Consider the following 27215-nt stretch of genomic DNA (forward strand, 5'->3'; position numbering starts at 1 on the left):
CAGATTTTTAGGTGTTTTTTTCTTTTTTTGTCATTGTTTCTCAAAAAGGATTATTGAGTGGAGGCAGCTGTGCTACTCTGAACCAATACTTCTCTCAACCAGTGTTTGAGATTACACTCTAAAATATTGAAAAAACACCTGCATGCTAAGCAGAAGACACAGTTCCTGATGTATCTGATACCAGTAGTGCTGCTGTAGCAAGAGTTGGGAGAGCTGTTGTCTTCTGCTTGATTATCCCCACGTTGAAAAACTGACCAGTTTTGGGGTGAGCAAAAACACCTGAAGGAGCCTGAGGGGTGATTTGGGTGATGGGGGTGTGAGATTAAAAGAAAAGAGAGGTAGAGGCTGGCACAGAACCTGGGTCCCATTTCCAAATGAACGTACGTAGGATTAGAATGTTTTATGTTAAATGGAACAGCTTTCACAGGGACACTGAGTGCTTCAAATAATTTAAAACTTGCTGTTTAGGGCTGGCTCTTGGGAGGTGGCAGATGTGATATCTGTCAGGAGGAATTTTAACATTTGTTTCCCATATCCTTATAGCATAATAATTAACTAGGAACTGCACAACTCTTGGGGAAAAAAAACAAAACAAAAAAAAAAAACAAAAAAAAAAACCAAAAAAAAACCCCACCCCCCCCCCAAAAAAAAACAAAAAAAAAACCAAAAAAACCCCCCAAACAAACAAACAAACAACAACAAAAAAAAAACCCAAAAAAGCAAAAAAGCAAAAAAAAAAAAAGCAAAAAAAAAAAAGCTTGTGCCAGCAATTCAAGGAGATATTCAAGGAGATGTAACTCTGAAAGGGTTATCCTAAAATGACAGGCATTGCGCTACAATCCAAACTTGGGAGGGCAAGTCTGTGATTTTAGGGGATGTTTATTTTCTACCTTTCTGAATATGAGCTGTTAACTATGTTACCATGTGTCCTTGAACTTACCATGCATATTCACATGCTACAATATTAAAAAGAATGAAAGGGACGAGGATCTTCCCCAGTCACCACCTAGACCGAAATAGGGATGGAAGAATAAGAGGGAGAAGTTGGATTGCTTTGAAGCATGTGGCCTTTGGATTTGCAGTCCTGAGGAGAGATGAATACTTCAGTCACTGAAACTCACGTTGAAGGTTCTTGCCCTTGAAAAAAGAAACACCAGGCCCACAAGACCTAGCTTTACCTTGATTCCCTGTGGCAAATTTTATTTCCTTCAGCGTAATGTTTCCCAAGATATTAGGGCACAGCCAGTCTTGCGCTGCAACAATAAAATCTTGTTCTCAGTAAGGTGAGAACACATGGGAGATTTTCTATTTGAAAATGCCCATTTCTAAAATAAGTGTAATTTAACCACTCATGGCAATCCTGACCAAAAAGAGCCCTGAAAATATAAGGGGTAGGGTAAATGTGGAAAGTGTTAGCGACATTGCTTTCAGCCTCACTACAAGGAAAAGGCTTGAGAGTATAAGATGATTTCAACATTTAATATAAAGCTTTGACATCTCCCAAACTATAACTGATGGTTCACCAACTAGCCTCTCCATTTATTCAGCTCATCCAAAGAACAGCTGATGTTTTGGAATTGTGTAACCACCAGTCATTCATCAAATTTTATGTCAGGACCAGCCATGATAGATCAACCATGGAAATCATTATGTTTTATCTATGGAATTTCTTCATCTAAAAAGAAGGAGAATGATTTTACATTTTCTTGCTATGTGTTCAACTTAAATGAAAGAAGGTTAGCAAGATGAAATTCACCTTCACAGACGATCTCTGACAAGTATTTTAAGATACTCAGTTACAAAGCATACAGTTAAATTAATAATTCACCTGTTATCATTGCAATTGGTATTTGATAAAGGCAATTTGAAGGTGCCAACTTTATACTTCAACCAAAGAAAAATGTCATTGTTTAATGCTTTATATACATCACTGTAGTGTTTAAGAAAGTATCATCATGTGTTTTTTCTAATGATGTTGCTCTAAATTGCAAAATCTACTCTGAAATCAAAATAATGAAATTAAATGAAAAAAGAATAAGCCAAGCCAAGATGTGGTTTTCAAGTGTGAACTAAATATTATCATAAAAGTACATTGGTTCAGTGGTAAAAGACACCATCTCGTAGCACAGATCCTACAGACTCTTTTCTTAGTTCCTTTAAAAATATTGTGAGTAGCCCATATCAGCTGTATTAAACATTCCTCTCTTACTATATAACATCATAAATTCTTATTAAATACAATCTTTTCTGACCGTTCAGAGCCAAACCTTTCCCTTAGGCTTTCAGCTCTTGCTGCAGGGCAGTAGATCCTCTGTTCACCTTCAGGCTCTGCTCACAATAATCTTCAAGAACTACAACTATTTCTTTTTTTAGTATAACGAGCACCCCAGCCCTGTATTTGGAAGCATCACACCACTTAGGCAGGCATAATTCCACAGCAACGCTATCTTTGTTTTAGGTTGTATCCCCAGGAAAGGAGGAGGCTGCCATCCATCCACCCACTTATCAATTCCCTCTAGACATTCTGTCCTTTTATATTTTACATCGTTTAACTAGTGGGCTTTCCTGGTTTGAAAAAAACACCCTACCAGAGCAGTTAGCATTTACTTTGCTGTGACATCCATATTTCCTAATTTACGCATCTTCATTGAGCACTTCATTAAGGAAACCATCACTGAGCAGTGACCCATTTGTCCAGCCACTGCAAAGAGGGCAGATTATTTTGTCCTTCAGGAATGATAAACACCAGCAACACACTGAGCCTCATTCTCTTGGATAACTCATGGTACCACATTGTGCCTTGCACTGTTGTTGTCTAAATGTGCTCCCATTGCAGAAGTTATTGGGTTGTATCAGCTTCTGCTGCTCTCTTAGTATTGCTGGAGTTAGAACAGGAAAATTCATTTTGGCTATGTTTTCTCCAAACAGAAGGCAGGGAGCTCTGCTTGATTTTTTTTTTTAAATTTTTTTTTTTTTTTAATTGTCACTCTGTTGCCATTATGAGATTATCCTTAAGCCATTGCACACAGATTTCATCTTATCCAACTCCTTCACACAGGAAAAAATTCTTTTCTTCACTAGATTTTGCAACTGGATAAGTGAAGTACATTATTGATTCCATGGCAAAAACAAAGCTGCTTTTAAAAAGTGCTTGATAATGGTAGTTTGTTACAGAAGTTACTTCAAGACTGCCTTAAAGAGCTGAAAGGAAGACCAGGAACTGCAGCAGCATCACTGTTTTAGGCCAAAAGCTCAACAAATTGCTAGAACCTGCCAGGCTGCACTGTAAAGTGAATGTGTATTTTTTTTTATGTAAAACCAGCAGAAATTGGATACACAAACATGTTTCTCATGTAGAACAGAGGACATTTAAAATATTTTTCAAATATAGCTTGGATTTTGGAAATATATTTAATATACTCTCTAGAAATTGATTTTGTAACTGCAGTATGCCTCCTGAAGCTTTATCATGGTATCTGTTGGCTTCATTAATGTTGTACTCATATATCTTACTGTAAATTGTCATAGATAAATTGATTTTAACTTTACATCATTCCTCACTATTCCATTAAACACTATCTTCTTTAGATAGTCTATTGCCAACTGGGAATATGATAACTCTGTCAACAGAAAGAAAAAGAAAATTGGAATTGCATGCAATTAATTCTCCTGTCTCAGGAGTATTCATCCAGTGAAATAAACACAACATAATCTTCAGTTTCATATGACTTCATGGTAGTCACATACCTCTGGCCATCGTAAATCTCTGAGGTTTACTGTGATGAACCAAACAGGATTTTCCAGTTACTGCACTGTATCTTTTATATTAACAAATTATGAGATGTGGTCCCAATGTGCCCCCAGTGACACCTCTCCCCAGTAACATGTACGTAGGAGAAAGGTACTGATAAAACCATTGATGTGGCTGCCTGGTTTGGCTTTTCCTCCTTCTTTAGCAATTAAGCTAGGTAAAATCCCTAAGTTCTCTGCTCACTTTTGAGTGGGGTGCCTTACAGCAAAATATATTGCAGAAAAAAGTCTGTCTTCTCCATTTATATGCTAGAGAGGCTCCAGCCTCCACATTTTTGTGTGGGCTGTGGCCTGAGAGAGGCAGGGGCTGTATTTCACAGAACATGAGGGATAGAGTGGTCCTCTGCTGAGTCAGAAAGTAGTTTTCTATGTGGATAAGCTCTCTGCTCTGTTCTTTCATTATTTCCCTCAAATTCTCTCTCAATTTTTTTCCCCTTCTTTTTTGGCTTTGGAGTAATTCCTTCTTTATCTTGGAGCCTTCGTAGCCAGCAGATAGTGCATCAGTTGCCAATGAAGACAGACAAGATGTGCTGATACAAAGGGGAAAAGCAAATTGGCCTTGCTGCATTTTGTGCACAATGTTGCTAGCATTGAGGGACATTCAGGTACATATTTATCACAGGGAAAAGCTGCTCATGGTTTAAACCAACTCAAGACTGGAGTTGTTTATTGAATTATTAACAGCACATTGGTGAAAAATATATTCAAGAGATAGACTAACAGATAAACCTCAACATTAGACACTCACAAACTGTTACAGAACTAGAAATTTTTGAACAGCCTTTTATAACTAATCCCCAAATGCTCAAATTCTACACAGGGAGGGACAAGCACCTACGTGTCTCTCCAGGACAAGGGGCTCTCCTCCTTCTCACTTCTCTTTTGGGGGATGTATGTACTCTGGCTATGTGTGATCCCCCCACTGCTCCCAACACTCCCTGAACAGTCATGCCACCAAGTAAGCTCTGCTGGAGCACAGGTGCAGAATCTACACTACATCCACTGGGTCACCCCTCCGGGGTGCCTTCTGTGTCCCCCAATCCACATGGGTGCTGCACTGCTGGTACTGAGCATGGCCCCTGTCACTGTCAAACCCTGCTCTGTTACCATCACCAGGGCCCTGCCCTCTGGCCTTACCCCTGCTGAAAATTTTGCGGCATCTTTTGCACTTCTTTGAAAGTTCAGTTTATTTCAAGATACGTAAATTTCCTGGTTACTGTTAAATCCTGGTGATGGTCTTCTTCCTCTATAAGCAGCACCATTTTGGGCAAACATCTCCTCAGACAGTTTCTGGTGTTCCACTCATGTGCATTGTTGACACTCAGCTTCCTGTCCTACCAGGCTATTTTGTTGAGGGTGGTCCACAAAAGCATTCCCTCACACAATATTTTGCTGTCAAGAAATACTTACATAGAAGAGAAAGTAAATACAGATGGCGAGTAGAAACTCCAAAATGTCTGTATTTCTGCCACCACACTATCATTCTCCCTTGTTTGACTTATCTTGTCTAGCTGGTGCATCATATTATGGGAGGTCTTTTTCTGTACATTTATGTCTGATGGTGTGTCTAGATCCTGGAATGGAACTTTGGCCCCTGTTGGGCCTGGAAAGGGCTGAGCAACACACAGTTCCCAGAGCAGAGATCAAGCAAGCAGAATGGCTCATTCATGGGGTCCTTCCCCAAGCAGGGAGAGCTTTCTTAATTCAAGGTTTGGCCACATGGAGCAACTAACCTCTAGAAGATAATACCTAAATAGTGTGTTAATAGATACAAATTAATTCTGCATCTATAACAAATGCTACCGTGCTTCTGCAAACAAACCTTTGGGAAAGGATAACAATTAACAAAAAAAAGCCTCACTCAAATTTATTTGAGAAGGAGATTAAAGGCTTTTAAAGACATTTGACTGTGAAATGGTTCCTTCAAAGGAAAACCTGCCTTTTGTTTCATGTGATTCTTCTGGACAGCTGTTTACAGGCAGACAAGGCAGATCTTTTGCCACAGAGAAAAAATGTATCTGTTCTGTGCACAAAGAGCTCTAGGACTCCAGTGTGGAGAAAAATAGCTTCTGAGCAATTCTCAGTAGAGGCTATGAACAAGGTATCACTACTGACAGGTTTGGACCTTAATCCAAGTAGTAAAATTAGTATTAATGTCTCTTAGTTTATTGTTGATTTAATTTTTGTTTTGATTTAATTATTGTTTATTGTTACTGTAGCCTTAGTCTTACAGCTTAAGTCAAGAGCCAGAAGGCATGCAACAGTTCATACTAATGGCATTTAAATGTCAAAGAAGCACTTCATTTTCAATACCAGCGATACTCTGTAAAGATATAGTCGACTTAAAACAGAATGAGAAAAATTAATTGCTTTCATATTAAGTAAGTCAAATTACTTAAGAAGAAAAATAAAGATATCTTTAGCAATAACTGTAAGTGACAGTGTTTGAGTACATACTCATTTTGAATAGCATTCAACTCAGATGCCTGACAGGATTAAGTGCTGGTAAGTAAGGCTAAGGGAAGCAGAGCTTTGGGTTAAACTCTTTGCTCCTCACTCAGTGATAAGTGGCACATAAGTTGGAGGCCTGAGCCCCAGTTATTTAAGCACTCAGCTTCCCAGATGAGTTGTTTTTTGTGTATCATGTTAAAGTCAGGCAGAGGATGGGTCATCGCACCAGCACAGGGTTGATGGGTCATATGATACTGAAATGGATTAACATAGTCTGGTGATTTCTTCTCTCTGGCTGGTGGGTTCGGAGGAGGGATCTTCGAGGAAACATGGTCAGGTAGTAAAAATGGTCTGGGATTAGCTCTTCCTGTAGTCAGTTCTTGGTGAGACAAACATTTATTTTCAGCTACTCTTTTCTCATATAGTAATGGAGGTGTAGGATTTGGGTATTTGCCAGAAATTTAGAAGTATGGTACACACATTAATCTAAATCCTTTACTCCAGTAATTAGCGTAATGTGTTCACAGACTGTGGCAATTCCTCTGTAAACACAAAATTATGGTTTACATATAGCTATACCCAAAGAAAATTAAGGCTACAGATTAAATCACTCAGATTTAGGAGGCATGGATGAATAAGTGTCAGCATTATAATTCAGCTATTAAAATCAAATTTGTTCAGCTGCTAGCGTGAAGTATGTGTCAGCCATTCCAGCATTTGACTCAGAGACCACCTGGAAATTTATGGCAGGCCTAAGATGCCAGGAATGAATCATTCTGGACAAATCATTGATAAGAGCTCAACTGCAGATATTGATTGAGTTATCCCACCAGTTGCCTAAGCAGAAGAACATACTGCTTCCCTGTCCAGCTGAGAAAACACTAAATAAAATTAAGCCAAGCCAGAGCTCCAGGTTAAATATCTTTTCAAATGTCCCAAAATCTTGAAATTATACTGATCCTTTATCCCACTGTAGCCAAATACATCCCATTGCTACAGCGCTGTTTCCATACACACAACTTGGTACGTGCAAATTACTCCATTTCAGGGGAATTTATGCTTCTCTGGCTGACTGTAGAGGACATAAAATGACATTTCCCCCAAAATCAGCCAATAAACTATCCAAAAGAATGCAGATATTCAGATTAGAGGTCTAGTTTCCTAACTTCACCATTAGCATCTGTCCTCCATTTTGATGTTCTTGGTTAACTCTTGTCTTTGAACTCCCGTCAGCGGGACATGCTTTTAACTGATCCCCTTGAAATATAACTTTATGACTGTGGCCATATAGCTGTAAATTATAGCAAGCCAAGCACAAAAAAAGCGCATAAGATTGACTATTCTGTACTTACTTGACATTCTGACAAGAAGTCAGCACCTATAGCAGATGTCAGTTTTGCAAAAGTGCGATTTGTGCTGGTAAAGCAAAGTTTGGACACACAGCTCTGAGTGCCAAGTAGAGCCTTGCCCATGTAAAAACAAAAATGAGACAAGCTCCCACTGTTTGGACCACTTCTTTGTGCTGGAAAGGTAAACAAATGTTAACTAAAACCACATCAAACACAGCCTTGTATACAACAGAAGCAGACACTGTCATATGTTGTAGAAGATGTATAATGGGAGCTGTCTGCAGATTCTGCGGCAGGTTTGCCTAATAAATACCCTCCCTTTTCTGCAGTTATCCTCATCTTTCCAAACAGGTCATGGGTGAGGTATTGAAAGGATAAGGCTTTGTTACAAAGTATGCTGAGCTGCAGAGGGGGAGTGGCACAAGCAAGCAGAAGCAGCTTGGATGAGTTGGGATGCACTCAGGAACCGCTCAATGGTGACATTTGGCACTCTGTCCTTGCTGTCTGCAACAACTACTGATTTCATTGCAGAAATCATTTACAAAAAGGAAATCAGCCCTTCACCTTTTTTTGTCCATTGATGTCAAATTTTCTTCTTATTAATTTATCAATTACAGCATGTTTTATTCTAAAATTATGGATGTCATAATATTGCTGTTGCTAAATATATGCCAAGACTCCTTACTCACAATAAAAAAATCCTCTTGTTTCTCATCAACCCCCTGCTAAAGCTTCATTTTTAACTCCCTGGTGAATCACTGAGGACACTGAAAGTCACCCTATCTTTCTCTCTTCGTGCAGAGAGCCCAGGACCTTAAAACAGGAATTTTATTTATGCAGTAAAAATATGGCTCATTAATGTGGCTTGGTGTTGATATATCCATTGGCAGCACCTTAGCTAACACATTTGAAATGAAACATCCAGCAGCAAAGAAAGTTTTGATTTAAGGAAGCTGAATGTGTTCACAATCTAACACCCTCATAGATTTGAAATTTTAGTTTTCAACACTTTTCCCATTCTTCCCTCATACTGCACAGCTGTGATAAAATACTATTTTCAGTTAGGAGATAAGTTGTGATATTTTTTTGTGGAGATTGAATGAGTTAATTTTTTCTTATCTTCAAGTATTAAGCCTCATTTGATGCAAATGAATAGTTCCATGGGCTTCACTGTAGGCAAAATATGCTGAAAGAAAGCACAGAGTACACTTAACGGTACTCCCTGGTAAAGGCTGAAATAAAGCAGCAGATTGTTTACTGGGCACGAGAAGGAGGAAGGAAAAGTTCGAGTAGCATCCAGTATTTTATGTAAGGCAGAAGTAGATTTTACCTGCCCAACATGATCACATGCTATTACAAAAAAGAAATCCCATTCCTAAACTCAAATGTGTTAAAAAAAGTTGAAAGAGGCTACCATATAACAGGCAGAAAGCAGAAAACTGTGCGTTTCTCACCAAATAGGGAAAGCCAGAGAACCACATCCCATTACCGTGAACTATCACAAGCAATCTGATGGTAATTTAAGAATATTCTCTTGTAAAAAGATAGAAAATTATTAGGATTAAAAAGGATACTCATATGTAAATATTAAAAAATAATAGCAAATAATGAATCTATAATGGCTCTCTAAGATCCCATGTTTCTGCAGCATGTAGTGATTTGGATGCAAGGTCTGTGATAAGTAGGGCAAGAGAAACACTGCTGGTGAACAATAATTTTCAGTTTGGTTAAAGTGTTGAAAGACAGAAATAAGATAGTTAATATGAAAATGTACAATCTTTCACAGTATCTTTACCTTCTCTCATTTTACTGTCTACTTCTGATAAGCCCAGCTCGCACTTAGCGGGGCTCTGCTTTCACATTTCTGTGACTACATTGGCTTAAATAAATTACATCAAACACAAACCTGCTTCTCGCCGCCACCAAAAATAAAACACCATCCTCCTTTTATGAGCAAATTTAACAAGCACAGGATTTCATGGGATCAGGTAGAAAGCAGGGCCTCTGCAAAAAGGAGCTATGGGCTTCCTGGAACGCTGTATCTTCTTGTTAATGAAAGCCTGGGCGGATTTGCTGTAAGAAACCATCATTACAAAACTTGCTGCAGTCTGCTTTAGCTCCCATAGAGGATAAAAATTATACAGTCAGAGGGACTAATCTCTTTGAATTCCATCCTGTCTTGAAACTCCCATTCCATTTAAGACAGTGAGAATCTGACAACTGAGTGTCTGCTCCAGCAATGTCTGACCTCCCCTGACATCCCCCCACTCAGATTATTGCCCCCAAAAGGCTGTGATGAGGCAAGGACAGCCATCTTTCCCAGGGGAAGGAACAAAGGGTGAACTAATGGTGCTGGGGTCACTTGGCTGCTCCAGTCCCTCTTTACGTGTTCAGGACACACAGCTGTGTAGCTGACAAAGTCGATGAAGTCTGGCTCCCCTTTTCTTCATAAGAAAAGCAGGTGTGTCTCCTCCCTGACTGCTCTGAGATGCTCCCACCAGGAACAGTCCTGCTATCATCCTTTTAGTGTGCAGCACAGCCATCGAGGGACATTATGAGATGAGGTGGGATGCTGTGACAATACCTTCTGCAGCTTTTTATGTCTCATAACCCACACTGGAGGCATTGCCTTCCAAGCATGTCTAATGCATAGAATCACAGAAATAGCTAAGGTTGGAAGAGATCATGTAGTTCCAACCCTGCTGTGTTGGAAGTTGGACAGTTGAATACATATTTGCTTCAGCAAGCCCAAAGTCTATTAAATAGAAGAGTTTGTGAAGACTCTAAGTCTGTGATCTGATTAGAAAGCATTGCTCTTAGAATTTGCACAGAGAAAACCAGGAAGAGTTTTCCATAGTCAAACCCAATGATTAAATCAGGAAGAAAGTAGAATTCTCAACTTTCTGTTGAGAGCAGATCTGTATCTTTTCTACAGCCATACCCACGATCAAATTAATTAAGAGGTGGATGACTTTCTTTATTTCATGTGAAGGTAAATGTAATAAAATGAGACTTGTTCAATATGAAAGTTCGCAACCCTTCTAATTAGAAGGTAAACTTTATTTCCCAAGCTGCCATGAGGAGAAATAATTTCCTAACACTCAGCAAGCCCTACCACAAAGCTGAATTTTCTGTTGCTCCGTCACTTGACCAGGCACAGCACCTTCTCATCTCTCACCCTTTCCTCTCGGTCACCCCTTCTAGAGAAGCAGCTTTGATGGAGGGCTCTAGGGGGTGAAGAGCGGTGTCCCTAACGCCGGGGTGGGGTTTCTCGTCACGGCGGGCCGAGCCGCGGGGCGGCGGGGGCGGCAGCCTTCGTCCGGCAGCGGGAGCGGGGCTTGGGACCGCCCCGGCGCCCATTGGCTCGGCGGCTCCGTATGGGGCTCGGCGGGGCCCCATAAAGGCGCCCGTCCGCTCGCCCATCAGCGCATCCCGTCCCATCCCATCCCCGCCATGCCCTCGCCGCCGCCCGCCCTGCCCTGGCTCCTGGCCGCCTGCTGCCTCTGCGCCCTCCCGCGGGGCTCAGGTACGTCCCGGCCCCGGGTGGCGGCGGGAAGGCGAGGGAACCCGTGGGAAGGGTCGGCTCCTCTACGGGAGCCACGTCCTGGCTGGGCTCCGCGGCATGCCGGCACAGCCGTGTCCCGTCCCGCAGGGTTCCCGCAGCCTTTCTCGCGCCACCGGGACGGTGTGGAGCTGCCGCCGAACCAGGTACGTCTGTCACTGTCGTCCGACAGCGATGCGAGGTGGAGAGGTAGGGCAGAGACGGGGAAGGTGGGAAACGAGGCTCGTCCGTGGCGGAGAAATGAGGTAGGACATCGGCGACGGGCCGTCAGCGCCTTATGAAATACCCCGGGGTTGGTAAAGAGAGGAGCGAGGCTGGCGCCCTTTGCCGCCCGCAGCGGCGGGTGGAACGGGCACGGGCGGGGGTGCGGAGCGCAGCAGGGTGCAGAATAGGACACCTGGGTCAGCAAAAAGATGGACAGGCTAATAACGAGCCAGTCCCGACTTCCCGAGCGAAAACACAGGTCCGAAGGTATGACAGACACACTGTTAATGTCTATTCTTTACTTTTAAAAGCAACTGGCACTGTGTTTCAGTGAGTGGATGGAAATGTCCGATCAACCCCAGGTAACTTGACTCCTGTTATGTGTTTGATCTGCTGAGACTCTCTCTTCCAGACATACTAATTGTCCCAAATAACCCGGAGCATCGATGTCTGCAGGTGGCAGAGCCTCCACCAGAGAGCCCGCAGCTCTAGAGAGCAGAGCAAGTTTTGTTGGTGTATGTGCTCTCCTCCTCGTGAAGCTAATGCAGACCTAAAGAAAAACACTTTTTTCCCCCCTTTCTTGCCATACCAGTAGTAGCTAACACTGAAGTAAGAGGTGCCGGACAGTTCTGCCAGATTTAAAGGTCCTGTTTGGTCCTGGCTCTGTGCTTGGTGGGTGGATGGGTTTTTTTGGGGTGCTCAGAGGAGAGGGGAGCAAGGGGAAGTTTTCACAGATCATTTTTCTGGCTCAAGGCTTACAAACACTTTAAAAGAAAAAGTCAGTATGTGAAAGATCAGCTGCACTGCATTCAATATCGAGCCCAAGGGTCATTTTCAAAGCAGGTAGAAAAAGCAGGATCAGGAAGTATTTGGAAATTTTGAAAATTTTGTGCTATTTTTTTTTCCTTTCTGAAATGTTACAGTTTTGTGAAGCAAAACTTGTAGAAAACAGTTCCCGGAGCCTGTTTTTCAGTTGTCTTACCCCTCACTTCCTCTGAAGCTGTAGTTCTCATCTAATGTGAATGCATGCATAAGCAAGTCCCTGTCCTGCGGCAATGAGTACGGGACAGTGTATTTCAGTATACGATTAAAGATCATAGTATAGATTAACAGAAAGGCTTGTAGGTGAAAATTAGCATAGATTAAATATGCCACAAACCAAACCTATCTCTAGAACAATTAGAATAGAAAAATGTATTTTAAATACATTTTTGATTTTGATCTCTTTATAGCACCAGACTGTATTGACAACAGCTGTATTGTGTGTAGTCTCCTCTCACAACCAAAAGAGTAATTTTTCAGCTCATAATAGCATCAGTAAGTTTTCCCCTGCTCTGAGTGTTTTTAGTGAACTTGCTCAATCTAAGTTGATCTGGGATCAGAATCAAGCCTGTTTTCTATCAAACAATGTACACCACAATCTCCCAGTAAATGTATTAAAGTATTTGGTTTTTTCAGATCTCCAGCACTGTTTTGGATCTCTGTTATTCCATATTCAACAGCATGCATAAAAATGAGGTAAGGTACAATTGCTTGTTTTGTTTCAAAGCACCCCCTTCTTAAACTTAGAAAGCAACCACTACACGACCAACTTTTTGACATTTCTCTCCAAACAACAATGTATAATCTAATGCTGTAATGGTTTAAGAGATGTAGGAGGGCGTATAAAAGCTTTTTGTCTTGTTTGTAGTTTGCATGTTATTCTTAGTTACTTTAAATTATTTATATGAAACTACTGTTTTTCACTAATTCAGAGCTTTAAAGAAACAAAACATTCACTTACAGTCAGAGTCAGTATTTTAACCTGACCCTCATTTTTGAATAACACAGGGTTAAATACACTAAAAAAATACATAACATTGGATCAATAGCATACCTTAGATTATGCTGAACATGGAGGTTTATGAGTTGCTTTTTAATATTCTATTTGCATTTGGGGTTTTTTGTGTTTCTGACTAGGAGTAAAGAGATTAAGTTGAGGAGTTATTGAGTATAGCTCTTTGTTGTTGATGCAGTCATAGAAAGACCCACCTCAGTATCAGTTCTGCTTTATTTCACTTTTTTATTATCACCATTTTATTAAGAACCTTTTCCATAAAATTCACTCAGCCCCTGGGTATATGCTAAAAAAGCCAAATTACTTGTGAAGGCTGAGTCCTCTGTTGTTTCAAAACAGGAGTGGATCCTTCAAGACAATAATAGAAAGTATTTTGAAATGCATTTCAATATCTCCTCTTACCAGTGTCTTTAGCTTATTATAATTCCAAGCATGCTTTTCTGAAGCAGTCACAAAACTCCACAATACTGAAGCTGATTGTATAAAAAATTCTAGCATTTCAGTTGTAAATGTTTTTGAATTCACTATTGACTCTTATGCTCCACAGCTTAGCCAATGAGGGAACATCCAGAATCATCTGGTAACTTTGAACAGAATCCTATTCCTGGTTGCTATCTTAGTTACTAACTTTGCAAAAAATTATGTACCCTCAAGATTGGAATCTGAATCTCACATAATATCCTTTCAAAAAATGAGCTACACATCTGCAATATGATTTCTAGGTGTGCTCTGAGTAAAGCAGCAGATAAAATAAATATGTGAAATATGGGCAAAGAACTATGTGACGTTTTACCCAGCTGATCAAATCTCATATTACATGAAGTCCTACTTTCTTAGCCCACAAGGAATCTTGAGAAGACATTACAAACATGAGTCTGTATGTAGTGAACCCAATGAAACAGTTATGAAATCCTACTAATGTCAGCTGAATTTAATTTTCTACATTATCCTATATTTCTGTGAATTAAAAAAAGTCAGAGTTACAGATCCTACAGAGAAGGTAGATAGTGTTTCAAGGGAAGGAATGAGGCCTCAGCACTGTGAAAGGCAAAGTCCATGGCAATTTGGGCTTGAATGGGACTAGAACCCCACCTGGGGGAATTTAAAATATTTTGTGAGAACTAAGAACGTTTAACATCAATGTCCAGTCACTTCACTGTGTGTTTGAAATTTCCCCCCTAAGGATATTTAGAAGCTCAGTTTTACCATATTTCTTCCACATAAGAATCTCTCACCTGTTATAAATTAATTAGGATAGTTGAAACTGCAAGCTGAGTCATGAGCCAATCTCTATCTTTGCTTGGTGTGTAATAATCATATCAGAACAAAGGTAGCATTCATACTGTCTCTCTGCAGTAGTCTCCTCCTTTGCATCCTTTAAAGCACCTTGGTTGAGCAAGCATGTTTTTCTTCCCTAGTACTTCATAGCCCTGTAAGCTGATGTCAGTTGCTCTATAAATTGTTGTCTTGCAGCTTGAACCAAAGAAATCCTCTTCTCATACCCTGTACCATGATTCCCTATTTCTTGCTTGTGTATTTTGTCCTCTAAAATTCCTTCTCTGAAGTTTCCTATCCACATGCTTTCCTGCGTTCTCGCCCCGTCTTCACATTCTTGCCCATTACATGTGTTTGTTTTTCAAGCCCACTCCAGGTAACTGAACCCACTCACTGACACAGTTGTGGCACGCAGCCATCCCATTCCTGGCTGGCTGGGAGCATGCAGCCTGGCTGCTGCATCATGGGCAGGAGGGCTCCCAAAGCAGGCTGCAGGTTCAGGGCTGCATCACATGTTGAACTTAGTCCGCTCACATAAAGTCATGGGGAAAATTTCTGTTCCTTCAAGTAAGGCTGAGCAGGAAAATGAGCCATTTTCTGAAGAATAAAGAGTGCAGGGGAAGGCTTAAACCCAGCAATCTTTTCTGGGTTAAAACCAAGGGCAGTCTGAAAGGTGAAGAGCAGCCCCATCTTAACAAGGTAAGAGCTATCAGTACAATTCAAGCCTGAGGAGTGGAGCTCCAGGCTGAGCTCTGCTCCACCCCCAGAGCACAGCTGCTCTTTGCTGTACACAGGGGAAGCCTGGATTGAATGATGGTAATGAACAGAGTCATTTCTAGGCGAGGCTTCACATCAATCTTTAAAAAAATCAGTTTGCTGCTGTTCTTACATCTGTCTGTGATAAGTGTAAGGTTATCTCTCTTCTCACATGGAGTGTGCCAACCTCATCAGACATTCAGGGTCACCGTAACAAACCAAAACATACCGGCATCTTGATTAACTTACGGTGTCCACTTGCAGGAATCACAGATTGCTTCTGCAAAGTTTACAAAGAAGGTATGTAAATGTGAAGACAAGCAGTGGCACTAGCAGTGGATAGGGAAGTATGTCCCTTTCCTTGTTTCTTTTAAAGTCAGCTTGGGTTTCTTCAGTGGTTGGGAAGTGATCTGTGCTGACCCTGCTTATACCCTACGTATAAAGCTTTCTTTTATATCTTTTCTAAACCCTGTGAATTTTTAATTGTGGTAATCTAGTTTATTTACACAATGTCCTTCAGGCATTAATTTTTAATCAGCATTCCAGATGAATGGGCAATGGGGAGTATCAACATCTTGTTTGCATGCTGCTGAAAAAGACCCCAAATTACTGGTATTCTGATAGAATGGTAAAATTTGGCAACAGATCTATGGAACTGAGTTTAAAGTATTTTGTTATTGTTTGTGTTTGATTTTATAGGATAGTCATGGAACTCTGGGGCGGCCTTTCTTCCTTTTCAGGGTATCTGAATCTCTTTGTTTTAAAGAGTCTGAATCTCAGACATTGTTATATGTTCATAGATGAGCAGCTGTTCCACAAATTCTTGCTGCAGTTGTTTTGAATAGAGGCCAAATATCCCTTGCTCGAAAGCTTAGGGAGCCATTTGCTCAAAAAGCTCTGGTTTGACTAAAAGATGACAAGATAATGAGATCTGGGGTACTGGTGGATTAAACACTTCTTTTTGTTTGAAGATATGCCTCTGCAAATGTTTTATCTTGAGCCAAATCATCCACGTGGCTTGTATCTCTGAGACTGTCAAGGTGTACTGATACTAAATAAATTAGATCAAACATGTCTGAGTTGAGTGTCCACCTGGTCTGAAAGGTCTGCCCTGGAAGCAAAGTCACACTGCATAAAGGTGAAAAGCCAAAGCAAAATTATCATAATTTCTCTCACATTTTTCACCTATTGGCTTGCTGAGCTATGACATGGTCTGATGCCCATTGTGCTGGTTTAGACACACTCTCATTAACACCAAACTAATTTTTAGGAATATCTTCAACACATTAAAAAAACAAAATACTGTAAAGTAGGTTGTATCAGGTAACCAGAGTACCAATTAAGCTGTCATTTATGCTTAATTTCAAGTTATTTGTTATTTCAAGTGCATGCATCTAGGTTCTTTCAGTGCTGGTACTTACATGCTCTTTCTTAGGCATGTGCCTATACTACCCCTATGAATTTAGACCCAAATCCTGAATGAGAATAATTAAAGCCAGAATGTTTAGCTTTTTGGGCAGAGGCTGAATGAAAATTTCTCGTATTCAAAGGCATAACCCACCCTGCATAGATCCCCCTGGTATTTGACATGTTGCCTTAAAGAAAATCTCACTGCAGTTTTATACAGTACCCTGTCTGCATGGTGGGGATGAATTTTCGTGTGCTTATAAGTCTGTAATTTATTTCTTCTTTACAATAATCTAATAATTTATGTTTTTCAGCCTCGAAATGGAAGAACTATTGAAGGCAGTGGTAAGTAGGCAACCAAAAGTGTCAAGAATTTCTTCTGCCTTTTCATTAATGATGAGCTTCATGACAAAAGAACGTACTGAGAAGCATTGGAAACCTAGTACAAATCTAGATATGCATATTTCATGTGGCCACTAAGAGTAGTTTGACAGAAATGCAGGGGTTTTTCATGCTCATAGGCTTAGAGTGCACATCTTTGACAGAGGGATGGTTTTCTTTGTCATGCTTCCATACTCTAAAATAAGGTCAGCATGGTTACAACATGGTAGAAAGAGAACTGTGTGAGAAGAAAGGATTCATGCTTGAGTACAAATAACAGATTTGGGGACTCTTCTAAACTTTCAAGTATATAAATATTCTGGTTTTAGAATCTGAAGCTATTTAATTTCTAACTTTGAAAAGAACCAGATGTACAGAACTGAGTACTAAGTCATAATCGGATCAACATCTCAACATAAAATATGATACTGTGTTAATTTGTTTCAGAATACCGTGGAATGTGAAGTTCATGGATTCATTTACCAGCTTGGTGACTTGGTTTACAAAAAGGAAAGAGATTTCCCATTGCACTGGTTGTCTATTATGTGACTCAGTTGTCTAGAATTTGCTGTTCCATGTAATAAATTTGCAATCAGTAATTCTTTTTGTTGTCCTTTTTTTATTGAAGCCCATACTAGGCTTCCTTGGGCTATAGTGTAGCATTGCCTGGTGCCAGCTGTAATCAAAGGAAATCAGTCGTCTCAATATCAAAAATTTTCAAATGCAACAGTGAATTTATAACATCTTCTTTAATAGGGTCATAAATGATAAGCTTGTCCTTTTGACTAGATAATATATTTCCCCATTATTTCAGAATAGGCATCCTGAACAACACTACACTAAAATCATCATGAACACTTTAATGATGTATTTTGAGCTCGAGTGTGATAATTGATGAATTGAAAGCACTTTGGAAGAAGAGGAACAAGTACTGCTGCTACATACAAATGTTATTGGATCAGATGATGTATTCTTTTCAGCCTTGCTTTACTGACTATCATAAAGCACAAATGGGGCACTTTTGAGAAATATTTTGTACATCTGCCCTTTTTTTTCTGAAATCATACATTTGAAAATGTAGTTCAGCTGATTGTGCTTGCACTGTATGGAATATTTTGGTATGTGGAGACATTTATGGGCACAAAACTTTAAGTACTAAGCAGTTACTTCCTTAGGGAGAAAAGAACATGGTAAAATTGAGGATCTGGGGATAGAAATGAGGCTGCAATTCCTGAGCATAGCATTGATTTCCTCAAGCCCTTTGTTCTCCCTCCTCTTTGGCTACTATGGCATAGTACTGTTTCAGCTATGCTGCCACAGCCACATGTGAACCAGATTTGCAGCCACCTTTGTCTTCAAAAACAAACCCCAAGATACCTGTGTTTTGTTGTTTCATGGGATTTTTTGTGGGATTTTATCTGGCCAAGTTCCCAGTTTGGGCTGTGTTAACAGAAGTTTGGCTGGCAGTTAGAGGGAAGGGATGAGTTGTTTGGCAATTGTTGACTGCTTCTAAGGCAGAGTATTCAGTTTGGAGCCACAGAATACAGGAAGGCCATGGAAAAAGTGGAGAGGGTCTCCAAGGTGGTGAGAGCTCTATCACTTGTCCCTGAAGAGATGCAAGGGCGACTGGGCTGGTTCAGCCTGGAGAAGGGATGCCTTCAGGCGAATCCAATAGACCCTCCAGTGCATGTGAGGCTCATCAAGCAGACAGCTGTTGTTCAGTGTATTGTCAAATCCTGTAAGAAATTATTAGCCCTCAGAAAGACTACCAAAGAGGATGCTGGCTCCTCTGGATTCTCAGGTATCTGGAACCAGTTAGGACATCCCTCTGAAAGGAACAACTAAGCCAAATACAACTGGTGGGGATGCACTCTGGCAATGCAAATAAATAAGAGATAATGACTACAAAAGCATTGCGGTGGCACTTCTGGCTTGTTTCATTTCAGAGGCCAAAGCTGAAAAGTATCAAATTTTGCTCAGTTCTACATCAGTATTTGCACAGGTATTGGCTGGGATAGAGTTAATTTCCTTCTTACCAGCTTTTATGGCGCTGTGTTTTAGATCTGTGACCAAAACAGTGTTGATAGCAAAGGGATATTTTAGCTATTGCTGAGCAGGGCTTGCACAATCTCAAGACTTGTTTCCCACCCCACCAGTGACGTGCTGGGGGTGCACAAGCAGTGGGGAGGTGACACAGCTGGGACAGCTGACGCAGCTGCTGAAGGGATATCCCACACTATATACCGTCATGCTCTGCAAAGCATGTTGGGGGGGACAAAGGGACAGACACACACATGCACCTCTTCAGAGTGATGGTGTTTGTCTTCCCAAATCACAGTTAGGCGTGGTAGAGCCTGACTTTCCTGGAGATGGCTGAACAGCTGCCTGCTGATGTAGAGCAGTGAATGAATTCCTTGTTCTGCTTTGCTTTACCTTTTAAAATGTCTTTATCCCAGCCCACAGCTTTGCTCATTTTTATCCTTTTGATTATCTCCCCATCGTGCTGGAGGAAGTAAACAAGATGGCTGAGGTTAAACTGAAACAGTACTGTACCACAGGCAATTCATGCTGTGCTCTTGCAGTCAGCAAAGACTTCCTTCAGCCACAACAGGTTTCAAGAATAACATCTATTTGGGCCTTGAAACTTAAATAAGGTTGATAAAGAGGTGGTAATTTGTGGGTGAGAACCTATCTTAGGTTCCTCAGACATATATCTGTAGTAACTGTGGCTCCTCTGTAAGAAACACAGAAGAGCTCGTTCATTGTTCAGTGGAAATCTTTGCTCTCTGGAGTAATTCAAATGTCATCTGTGAAACAGGAGAAATTAATAATATAGAAAGGCAAAGGTCATCTCTGGCCTGAAACTCTTTCTGAATATCCCACTGCAAAACTCACAGCAGAAATTCAGGAGTGCAGACAATAGGTGACAATAACAATTAGAAGTACAGAAATATTTTTGCAAGAAAAAGAGACAAAAGCTCAGTTCTCACGGTCAGGCAGAGAAAAGACAAATAATGAGTTTCACAACAAGGTATACAAAGTACTGAGTGGGTTTAGAAGAGTAAATTGGGGACATATCCATCCTCTTGTCATAAAAAGCAGCAAGGAGGGACACTCACACTGAGAAGCAACACGTTTCAGCTGCAAAGGGGAAATTTTTTTTTTGTAGCGCTTAACTCCTGAAACCAGTTGCCACAGCGTAGAGCACATGGTTAAGAACTCTTGGAAAGGCAGGAAGGTTCAGGAGTGCACGCCTTTGTGCCGCCTAACTTGACTCAAAATTCAATTCAGGCTGGGCTAGGACCTCAGAAGCCTGGCTGGCTGGAGCTGGGCTCAGCAAGGCGCTGCTCAGAGAGCACACAGCAAGGGATGAAAACGCACTCATCTGCGGGGGAGCAAGGGCTGCCCGGCCTCACGACATGCTGCTCACCAAAGAGAGCACGAAGCACAAGAGGAAAACCTTCTTGGTGTTTTACTTCCCTCTCTCTGCTCCCTTCGTGATCTTGTGCCTTGGACAACCTCACTCCCTCCTCAGCTCCCACAGGGAAGAGCTCACTTACTGAATCTTCAGGCGACGGCAAGCTGGGAGGGATGGCAATGCTGCAGGACAGAGCCAGCATTCAGAATGACCTTGCCAAAGATGCTTATGGAAAAAAATGGGTACAGCTCACTGAGGATGAAAGGAAGTGATTGCACATAGTGAAGAATAATCAATTGCAGCTTTGCAGTGAAGGGGATGGGTAACTGTAGACAGTCAAATATAGTGTTGAGGAGAACACAAAATACAATGTGGAATGGATAAGAAACTATAGAAACTGTTACATGGGAGGTGTTGCATTGCTGAATAGAGGTAAGGCTTCACGTACAGAGCAATACAGGAGAAGAAAAAGGGGAACAACCAGCAAAGAGGAACGGAAAAGTGGTGGGGGGGGGAAGCAAAGAGGAAAGTTGGAACTCTGAATGAAGTGGGATTGATTTGCAAGAAGGAATGTGTGAGGAGAGGAATGATAAAATGCTTCATTTTAAACTCACCATTTCTGTCAGCATGCATCAATGCCTGTGTTTACTTACTTGCTGGGATTTTAGAGTCGAGCAGTGATCCCAGGATATCTACTGGTTGCTTATGTGGAGATCACTCTTAAGACTTACTTAGCCATTCCAGACGACTCCTACATTGCACTTGCCATCCTTCTACCCTATTAAACAGGGTAGAAACTTATCTTTCACCGGGCTGGACTGCATAAACTGTCTTTATTGCTCTGATAGATTTTGCCACTGAACAACTAGCAGGAACTACTAAATCTCCTTCAGTCATTTCTGGATCAACTTTTTCCAGTGTACAAAACCAAAAATGTGACAGATCTTACAGCAGATTATGATTCATCACCTAAATTTTGACATTTCTCTGTTGCAAAGAACCTTGTACAACAAACACCATCTCCCTATTAGCCTTCAACCTGCTGAAAGATCAGTAGAGGAAGTCTGCATTACAACATAAGGCAAACTTGAAGGAAAAGTATTCTGGATATACTTACTACAAAGCTTCTGCACCCAGGGATTACTACACAGCCATTCAAAGAGTACCTGCTGGACTACCGCACTGAAAGATGCGTACGCATAAATACAGGCTTCTGGAGTACAGCGGTCCAAACGTGAACCAGAAAAATACCTAAACATAGACTAGAACTTCCAGCAGAAAATGCAAAAATGTAGAACACGTGTGAACTGACCTCAGAACACCCAGAGGCAATCGTGTGTGATTCATCCAAAAAGGAGAAAAATTCAGAAGTCCCATTCAGCACAGCACCAAGGTTGCATTTCCTCTCATGGCCCTGGTGTGAACTGATGTGTCCCAGTCACCTACCCTGCTGGGCAGCATGGCCTCTCCAGGAGCTACACCAGAGACTTTGCTACATGAAAAACCACCAAAAATAGCCTTTGATTATCAGTAGCCTTATACGACATATTTTCCTTCATTTTCACAGCTCCGTATAGTCTGCATTGTTCCAAAGACTGTAATCTCAGATTATAATGCAAATTCACTGCTGTGTGACTTTCAAAGGAGTGGCACCGGACTTCCAAGAGGGTAACGGTGTTTAGGAATTGCAATATTGGAACGCATCAGCAGAGGGCAACGCCAGCATCAAATTTGGGGTGTTCAAAGCAGAGGCACTCCGGGCCCTACCCCTCTCCACTGCGCTGGGCTTGACCAGCTCAGGTAGTGAATAAGTTCAGACCCTGTGCATCCCTTGTGCTCAGCAAGACAAGACTCTCCGAGGCCATAACTTGGGATGTTTCCTCTCCTTACAGAGAAAGTGAAGGTGACAGAAGATATCAAGCTTATAAACACATAAATCTCAGTGCAGAGTGAACTACACTCTCCGCAACTGAAACATCCGTCAACAGTATCCAGTCCTCTAGAGAGGCAAAAGAAGAAGAGTTTTTCCAGGCATCATTTCACCCCCAAGCTTCCATCTGCCCACCACTTCATTGAATTGTGGAGTACCATGTATACACATTCTCTAATGGGTGTTATTGAAGACATATATTTTCCTTGACACGCTGGTGCCATGGCATAACTGAGTTAGGAAAGTAACACCACATCAAGATAAATGTGTTTTGCAGCATTGGTAAAAAGAGGGATGCCAGAGGAGCTGTGTTTTGAATGGGTCTTTTTGCTTTGATTTGTAACTGTGTCACACACCAGCCTCAGGTGACCGAGCTAAGTTGAAAGCTATAGCATGAGACATGAGATCTAGTCATGTGCAAAAGCACTATGCAATTAATGTCTTGTTTTGTCAATGTAAATGAGCACTTTGGTGACCAAGAGAACAAGCAAAATTATTTCTAATATAGGTGTAGTTTGAAGAGGCTCTCCTATACTGTACTAGATGAAAATTAGTTTTTATCACTATTTCATTAGAATGACCTAGGGGTACGATTTCCATACTTACCAAGCACTTTATTGTACAGGGGCATACTTGTGCATATGAAGCTAAGCATCTTCCCCCTTTGTGAAAAAAGTGTATGGTCACATGGCCTCAACCTTTAGCTATGATACTCTGTGCATTTTCGTTCAAAATCAACCAGAGTGTCTATTAATGAACCTGGATACAACCCCAACTTTCCAAGGGAGCCAAGTGTTCATCATCTGGATAGTTGTCTGAACTTGCTCCCAATACCTGTGTTTAGAACAAATAATGACATGAATGACCATAATAGACCAGTAATATTTGTTGAGAGTTTACCTTATAATAAAATAAGAGACTTTATCCTTGAAAAAACTTATCTTCTGATTACATGAATGCATCATTATTTATCAGCACAATTAGGGCTACTCCAGCAAATGTTTAAGTACTCCTCAGCATACATTTTGCAAATCCGGGTGCCAAAAATGAGTTCTTCCTTTTTCCTCCTCTCATAGTGGCAACACCTCTAAGAAAACAAACAAACAAAACCCCACAAACTAACAAAAAAACCCATAACCCCAAACAAACAAACACAACAACAAAACAAACCAACTTTTCTGATTGTTTGACCCCCAGGTTTTTGAAGCTCTATAATTTTACTGCTAATGTGTTGTAAGGCAGCAGTAAAGCACCATAACTGTGTTTATTTCCTCTTCAGCAGTAGAACATTTGATCTGTTGGTGGCCCCTGCCAGGGCTGGTTCAAAGCTTAATGAGATGCATTAACTTTTAACAAGTGTTGTGGAAGAAAGAATACATCTAGAAAATAGCAGTAGTGCTCTTGCGTAAATAATGGGACAGCAGGTATAAATGCAGAGCCAGAAAATATCCTGACATGGCTCTTGCTTGACAAGCTTTGTAGTGTAAACAAAACCCAGTTCTTCCTGCCACAAAGAATTATTTGTTGCTTTATTCTACTGTGAAATGCTACCTCACAAATTTTACATTTGTTTCCTGCTTATATTTATGCTGCTCTTTTCTTCATGGTCTGTATCTATCTCTCATTCTATTTTTACAGCATTTTCATCTCCATTCTCACATTTCACAGTTTCTCACCACTTCAGAACTATCTCTCTCAAGAACTGCTTGACCCTTTCCTCCTCCTATTGCCCCAGCACAAAGTGTTGTGATACAGACAAAAAAAAAAACAGTGAATATGCTCTGAGGAAGAACATGCAATAAAGCAGATACCAGAGCAAGTTTTGTTTGAGAGGACCCATTGCTTTGTTAATCACCATCAAAGTAAGTTAAATATCCCTGAATATGGAGGAGGGGGTTTGATACAGAAATGACTATTAAAAAAAACCCAAAAACTTATGGATCTCTAGAGGAAAACCAACAGACTTCAGAGGGGAGAAGGAGGGTAGACACCTTCTCAAGTTCGAGAACTTTGTACAATGAAAAAACACTGAATTTTTCACCTGTGTTATGAGATGACATAGCTCCACCAGTTTCTGCATGCTTTGTCCTGAAAGAGACTTAGTCTAATGATGGAGCAGTCTAAAGAGAAAATGCTCACTACAGTTCCATGAGCAATAAGGCTTTTAAAACACACAGGGCTACTAACATCTAAAACAGAGTTAAGCCTCTGAGGCACCGAACTAATTGCACCATGAATCTGTGCTAGATGGAAGAAAAGGTCACAAGAATAGCAGTGTGTACCTTGACTCCTTTCCCTGCTTCACAACACTTACCCGCAACATTTTCAAAAGTCAACATGTACTGGACTTTTTAAAAGGTTATTCAGGTGCTACGCTAGGCTATTTTTTAGAATGTTATTTTCTCTGTTCTTCCATCCATGAGAAAAAAGAAGACCAGTGTTGTATTCTAGAAACTTTATTACACACTTTAAAAATGCCTTAGAATTAGCAGGCAAAAATATTTGACAAAGAAGTAAACATATACAAATTAGTGGTGCCGAGTTCCCATCATCCATAAGTAAACAGACCCAGAAAAGCAGGTTTCACTGGCTACCACCATATTCTTGAGAAGAAGCAACATTCCCACTAGTTTTCTTCGGAAGCAGCTGAGAATGGATATTTGGCATAACCCCGCCTTGAGGAATGGTCACACAGGCAAAGAACTTGTTCAGCTCATCATCATTGCTCACAGCCAGCTGAAGGTGCCTGGGCAGGATCCTTGTCTTCTTGTTTTCACGTGCAGCATTCCCCGCCAGCTCCAGGACCTCTGCTGCCATGTACTCCAACACTGCAGCCAGGTAGATGGCAGCGGCAGAACCAATCCTATCAGCGTACTTCCCTCTGCGGAGGAGTCTATAGACACGACCCACAGGGAACTGCAGACCTGCCTTGGCTGATTTGCTTTTCTTTGATGCATTTCCAGGGTTGCCAGCTGCTGATTGCTTCTTTCCGTGTCCAGACATTCTGACAGGCAAGAGGACACAGAGGGCTGGAGGTCTTCAGAATACTTGGGCTACAGCTAATGGATAGCAAGAGGAGGCAACAGCAAGGTCAGTTCTGCTCATCCACATCAAGGAGAAAGCTCATTCTTTTCCTGAGAAAACAGCTCACCACACACCACAGTTCAGCGAGAGGAGAGCTAAAATTTTAACTGTTATTGCCCTTTTACAGCCTGCCTTTTGGGAGAAGGATCTCATTGCAAAACCTCATTGCAAGGGTTATTGAAGTTAGATATGAAGGGCTCAAAAGAAGAGAGGCTTTCCCCTGCTACTTAGGATGTACTTGGGATTGAGGCACACTGGGTCTTTAGCAAGTTTTTTTTAAACATCACAACTGTTACCTCAAAACTAACTTGAGGCCTGTCTCTTCTTCCAAGAAGAATCTGTGTTACAACTTCTACTATCATGTTGCAACTTTCTTCCATTTTAAATCTAAAAATGGAAAAATTCTTCCAGCCTACAGATTGTTATACCCAAAACACTCCAGGACATTTTCATACAGGGCTCTAAATTAATTCCCCAAGCAGTATACTCTGGCTTCTGTAAGAATACTACTGGAGGTCTTCTGCACCAGGAAAAGGATGAATTGATTTGGACAGCACAATGCAGACTAAAGAATAGAAATTACCATCTACTTCCTCATGATGAAGGAAATTCAGCCCAGCTAGAATACTCTTATAACTGGGATAGCAAAACTACTCAATTTTTCTGGCCTATAAGTAAATAGGACAGTTAACTTCCAGCACAGCTGTTTATAACACACCCACCACTGCATTAATATGTAGGGTTTTTACAGAGAGTTTTAACTATTAAAGAAAAATCTGAATAAGCTTTGAAAAGAAAAAAAAAAAGTAAACATTAAAAAAATCCCAGCCCCTAATAAAATCCAAGCAAACCAATCCCTTATAACTCCTTATCCCTATTACCAGACAATACTTTTTCAAAATTACTCACAATACAATCATACTGTTCAATAGAAGCAGCTAAGTTACAAAATAACGTGAAGCCCATAATCCCAAAGCTTCCATAATACATTATAAATGAAAAATACATCATACTACCTTCAAAAACTCTTATTTTATCGTAGTCGGGACCTTGCTGCAATCTACACCCAACCACAGACGAGCCACACAACACCACTACCTCTACCCTAGGCCCAGAACCTTTTTATTAGCAACTTTTTCTCCTCATCAGCAAGTCGCCTGGATAATAATCAGTCATTTACACAGGTGCTTCATCTTCCTTCACCTAATCCCTGATTTGGGACAAAATGAAGAAATGCATTACAGCTGTTCAGAAGCAAAATTTGCTGGGGTGAGGGGGAAGAAGGCAGACTGTCTCCAAGGGCCGAGCCATAGCTACATTTCAGTCTCACTATGACACTGCCAGTTCTCACCCACTCTGCCTGGAATATTTCTGTCTGTGTGCTAAAAACAGCCCTCTTCTTCCTGCTGAAGCTTGATTTAAAAAGTACACAGGGAAAATAGGCTTTGTAAAAATATTTTTAGTTGTGTGGGAGGGGGAAACTGTTTTGCTTTAGATGTGTCCTGGGCAGAGTAATGTTTGGTTCACATTGTGTCTGAGCCCCATCAAGTGATGTGATGGGGCTGCTCCTAAGATTTAGGCTTCTGCCCCCTCTTCTGGTAACTCTGTCTCGGATGGGGCTCAGGGTTTACTGTGGTTTTGGTGCTGAGAGTGCTTGGCTAGTTCCTCTTAGTTCACCTGGGTAAAAATCTCACCTCAGGCAAAGGAATATTTTTGAGCACTCTTTAAAGAAATGAGTGCTCACTTCCTGG

General features: G+C 41.0%; 1 protein-coding gene and 1 long non-coding RNA gene across 5 annotated transcripts; one reads left to right on the forward strand and one right to left on the reverse strand.

The window, feature by feature from the left end:
* Positions 1-11049: 11049 nt before the first annotated feature.
* On the forward strand, positions 11050-17609 carry NMS (neuromedin S). Of its 4 annotated transcripts, XM_040055594.2 has the most exons (8): positions 11050-11136; positions 11263-11318; positions 11688-11738; positions 12835-12894; positions 15509-15544; positions 15944-15985; positions 16966-16996; positions 17480-17609. In XM_040055594.2, the coding sequence occupies exons 1-8, from the start codon at positions 11064-11066 to the stop codon at positions 17494-17496; spliced, it is 366 nt and encodes a 121-aa protein (XP_039911528.1). In that variant the 5' UTR covers positions 11050-11063; the 3' UTR covers positions 17497-17609. The 4 variants fall into 4 exon arrangements, with proteins under 4 accessions (XP_039911528.1, XP_058275312.1, XP_058275311.1 ...); XM_058419329.1 differs by lacking the exon at positions 15944-15985; XM_058419328.1 differs by lacking the exon at positions 15509-15544.
* A 7211-nt stretch (positions 17610-24820) lies between these two features.
* On the reverse strand, positions 24821-26563 carry LOC120748789 (uncharacterized). Its single transcript, XR_005699417.1, has 2 exons — positions 26481-26563; positions 24821-25439 (listed from the first exon to the last, which is right to left on the reverse strand). It is a non-coding gene; the product is annotated as an uncharacterized LOC120748789 (long non-coding RNA).
* Positions 26564-27215: the final 652 nt, after the last annotated feature.

This window comes from Hirundo rustica, chromosome 2 (genome assembly GCF_015227805.2).
Source record: "Hirundo rustica isolate bHirRus1 chromosome 2, bHirRus1.pri.v3, whole genome shotgun sequence".
Classification (NCBI taxonomy): Eukaryota; Metazoa; Chordata; class Aves; order Passeriformes; family Hirundinidae; genus Hirundo; species Hirundo rustica.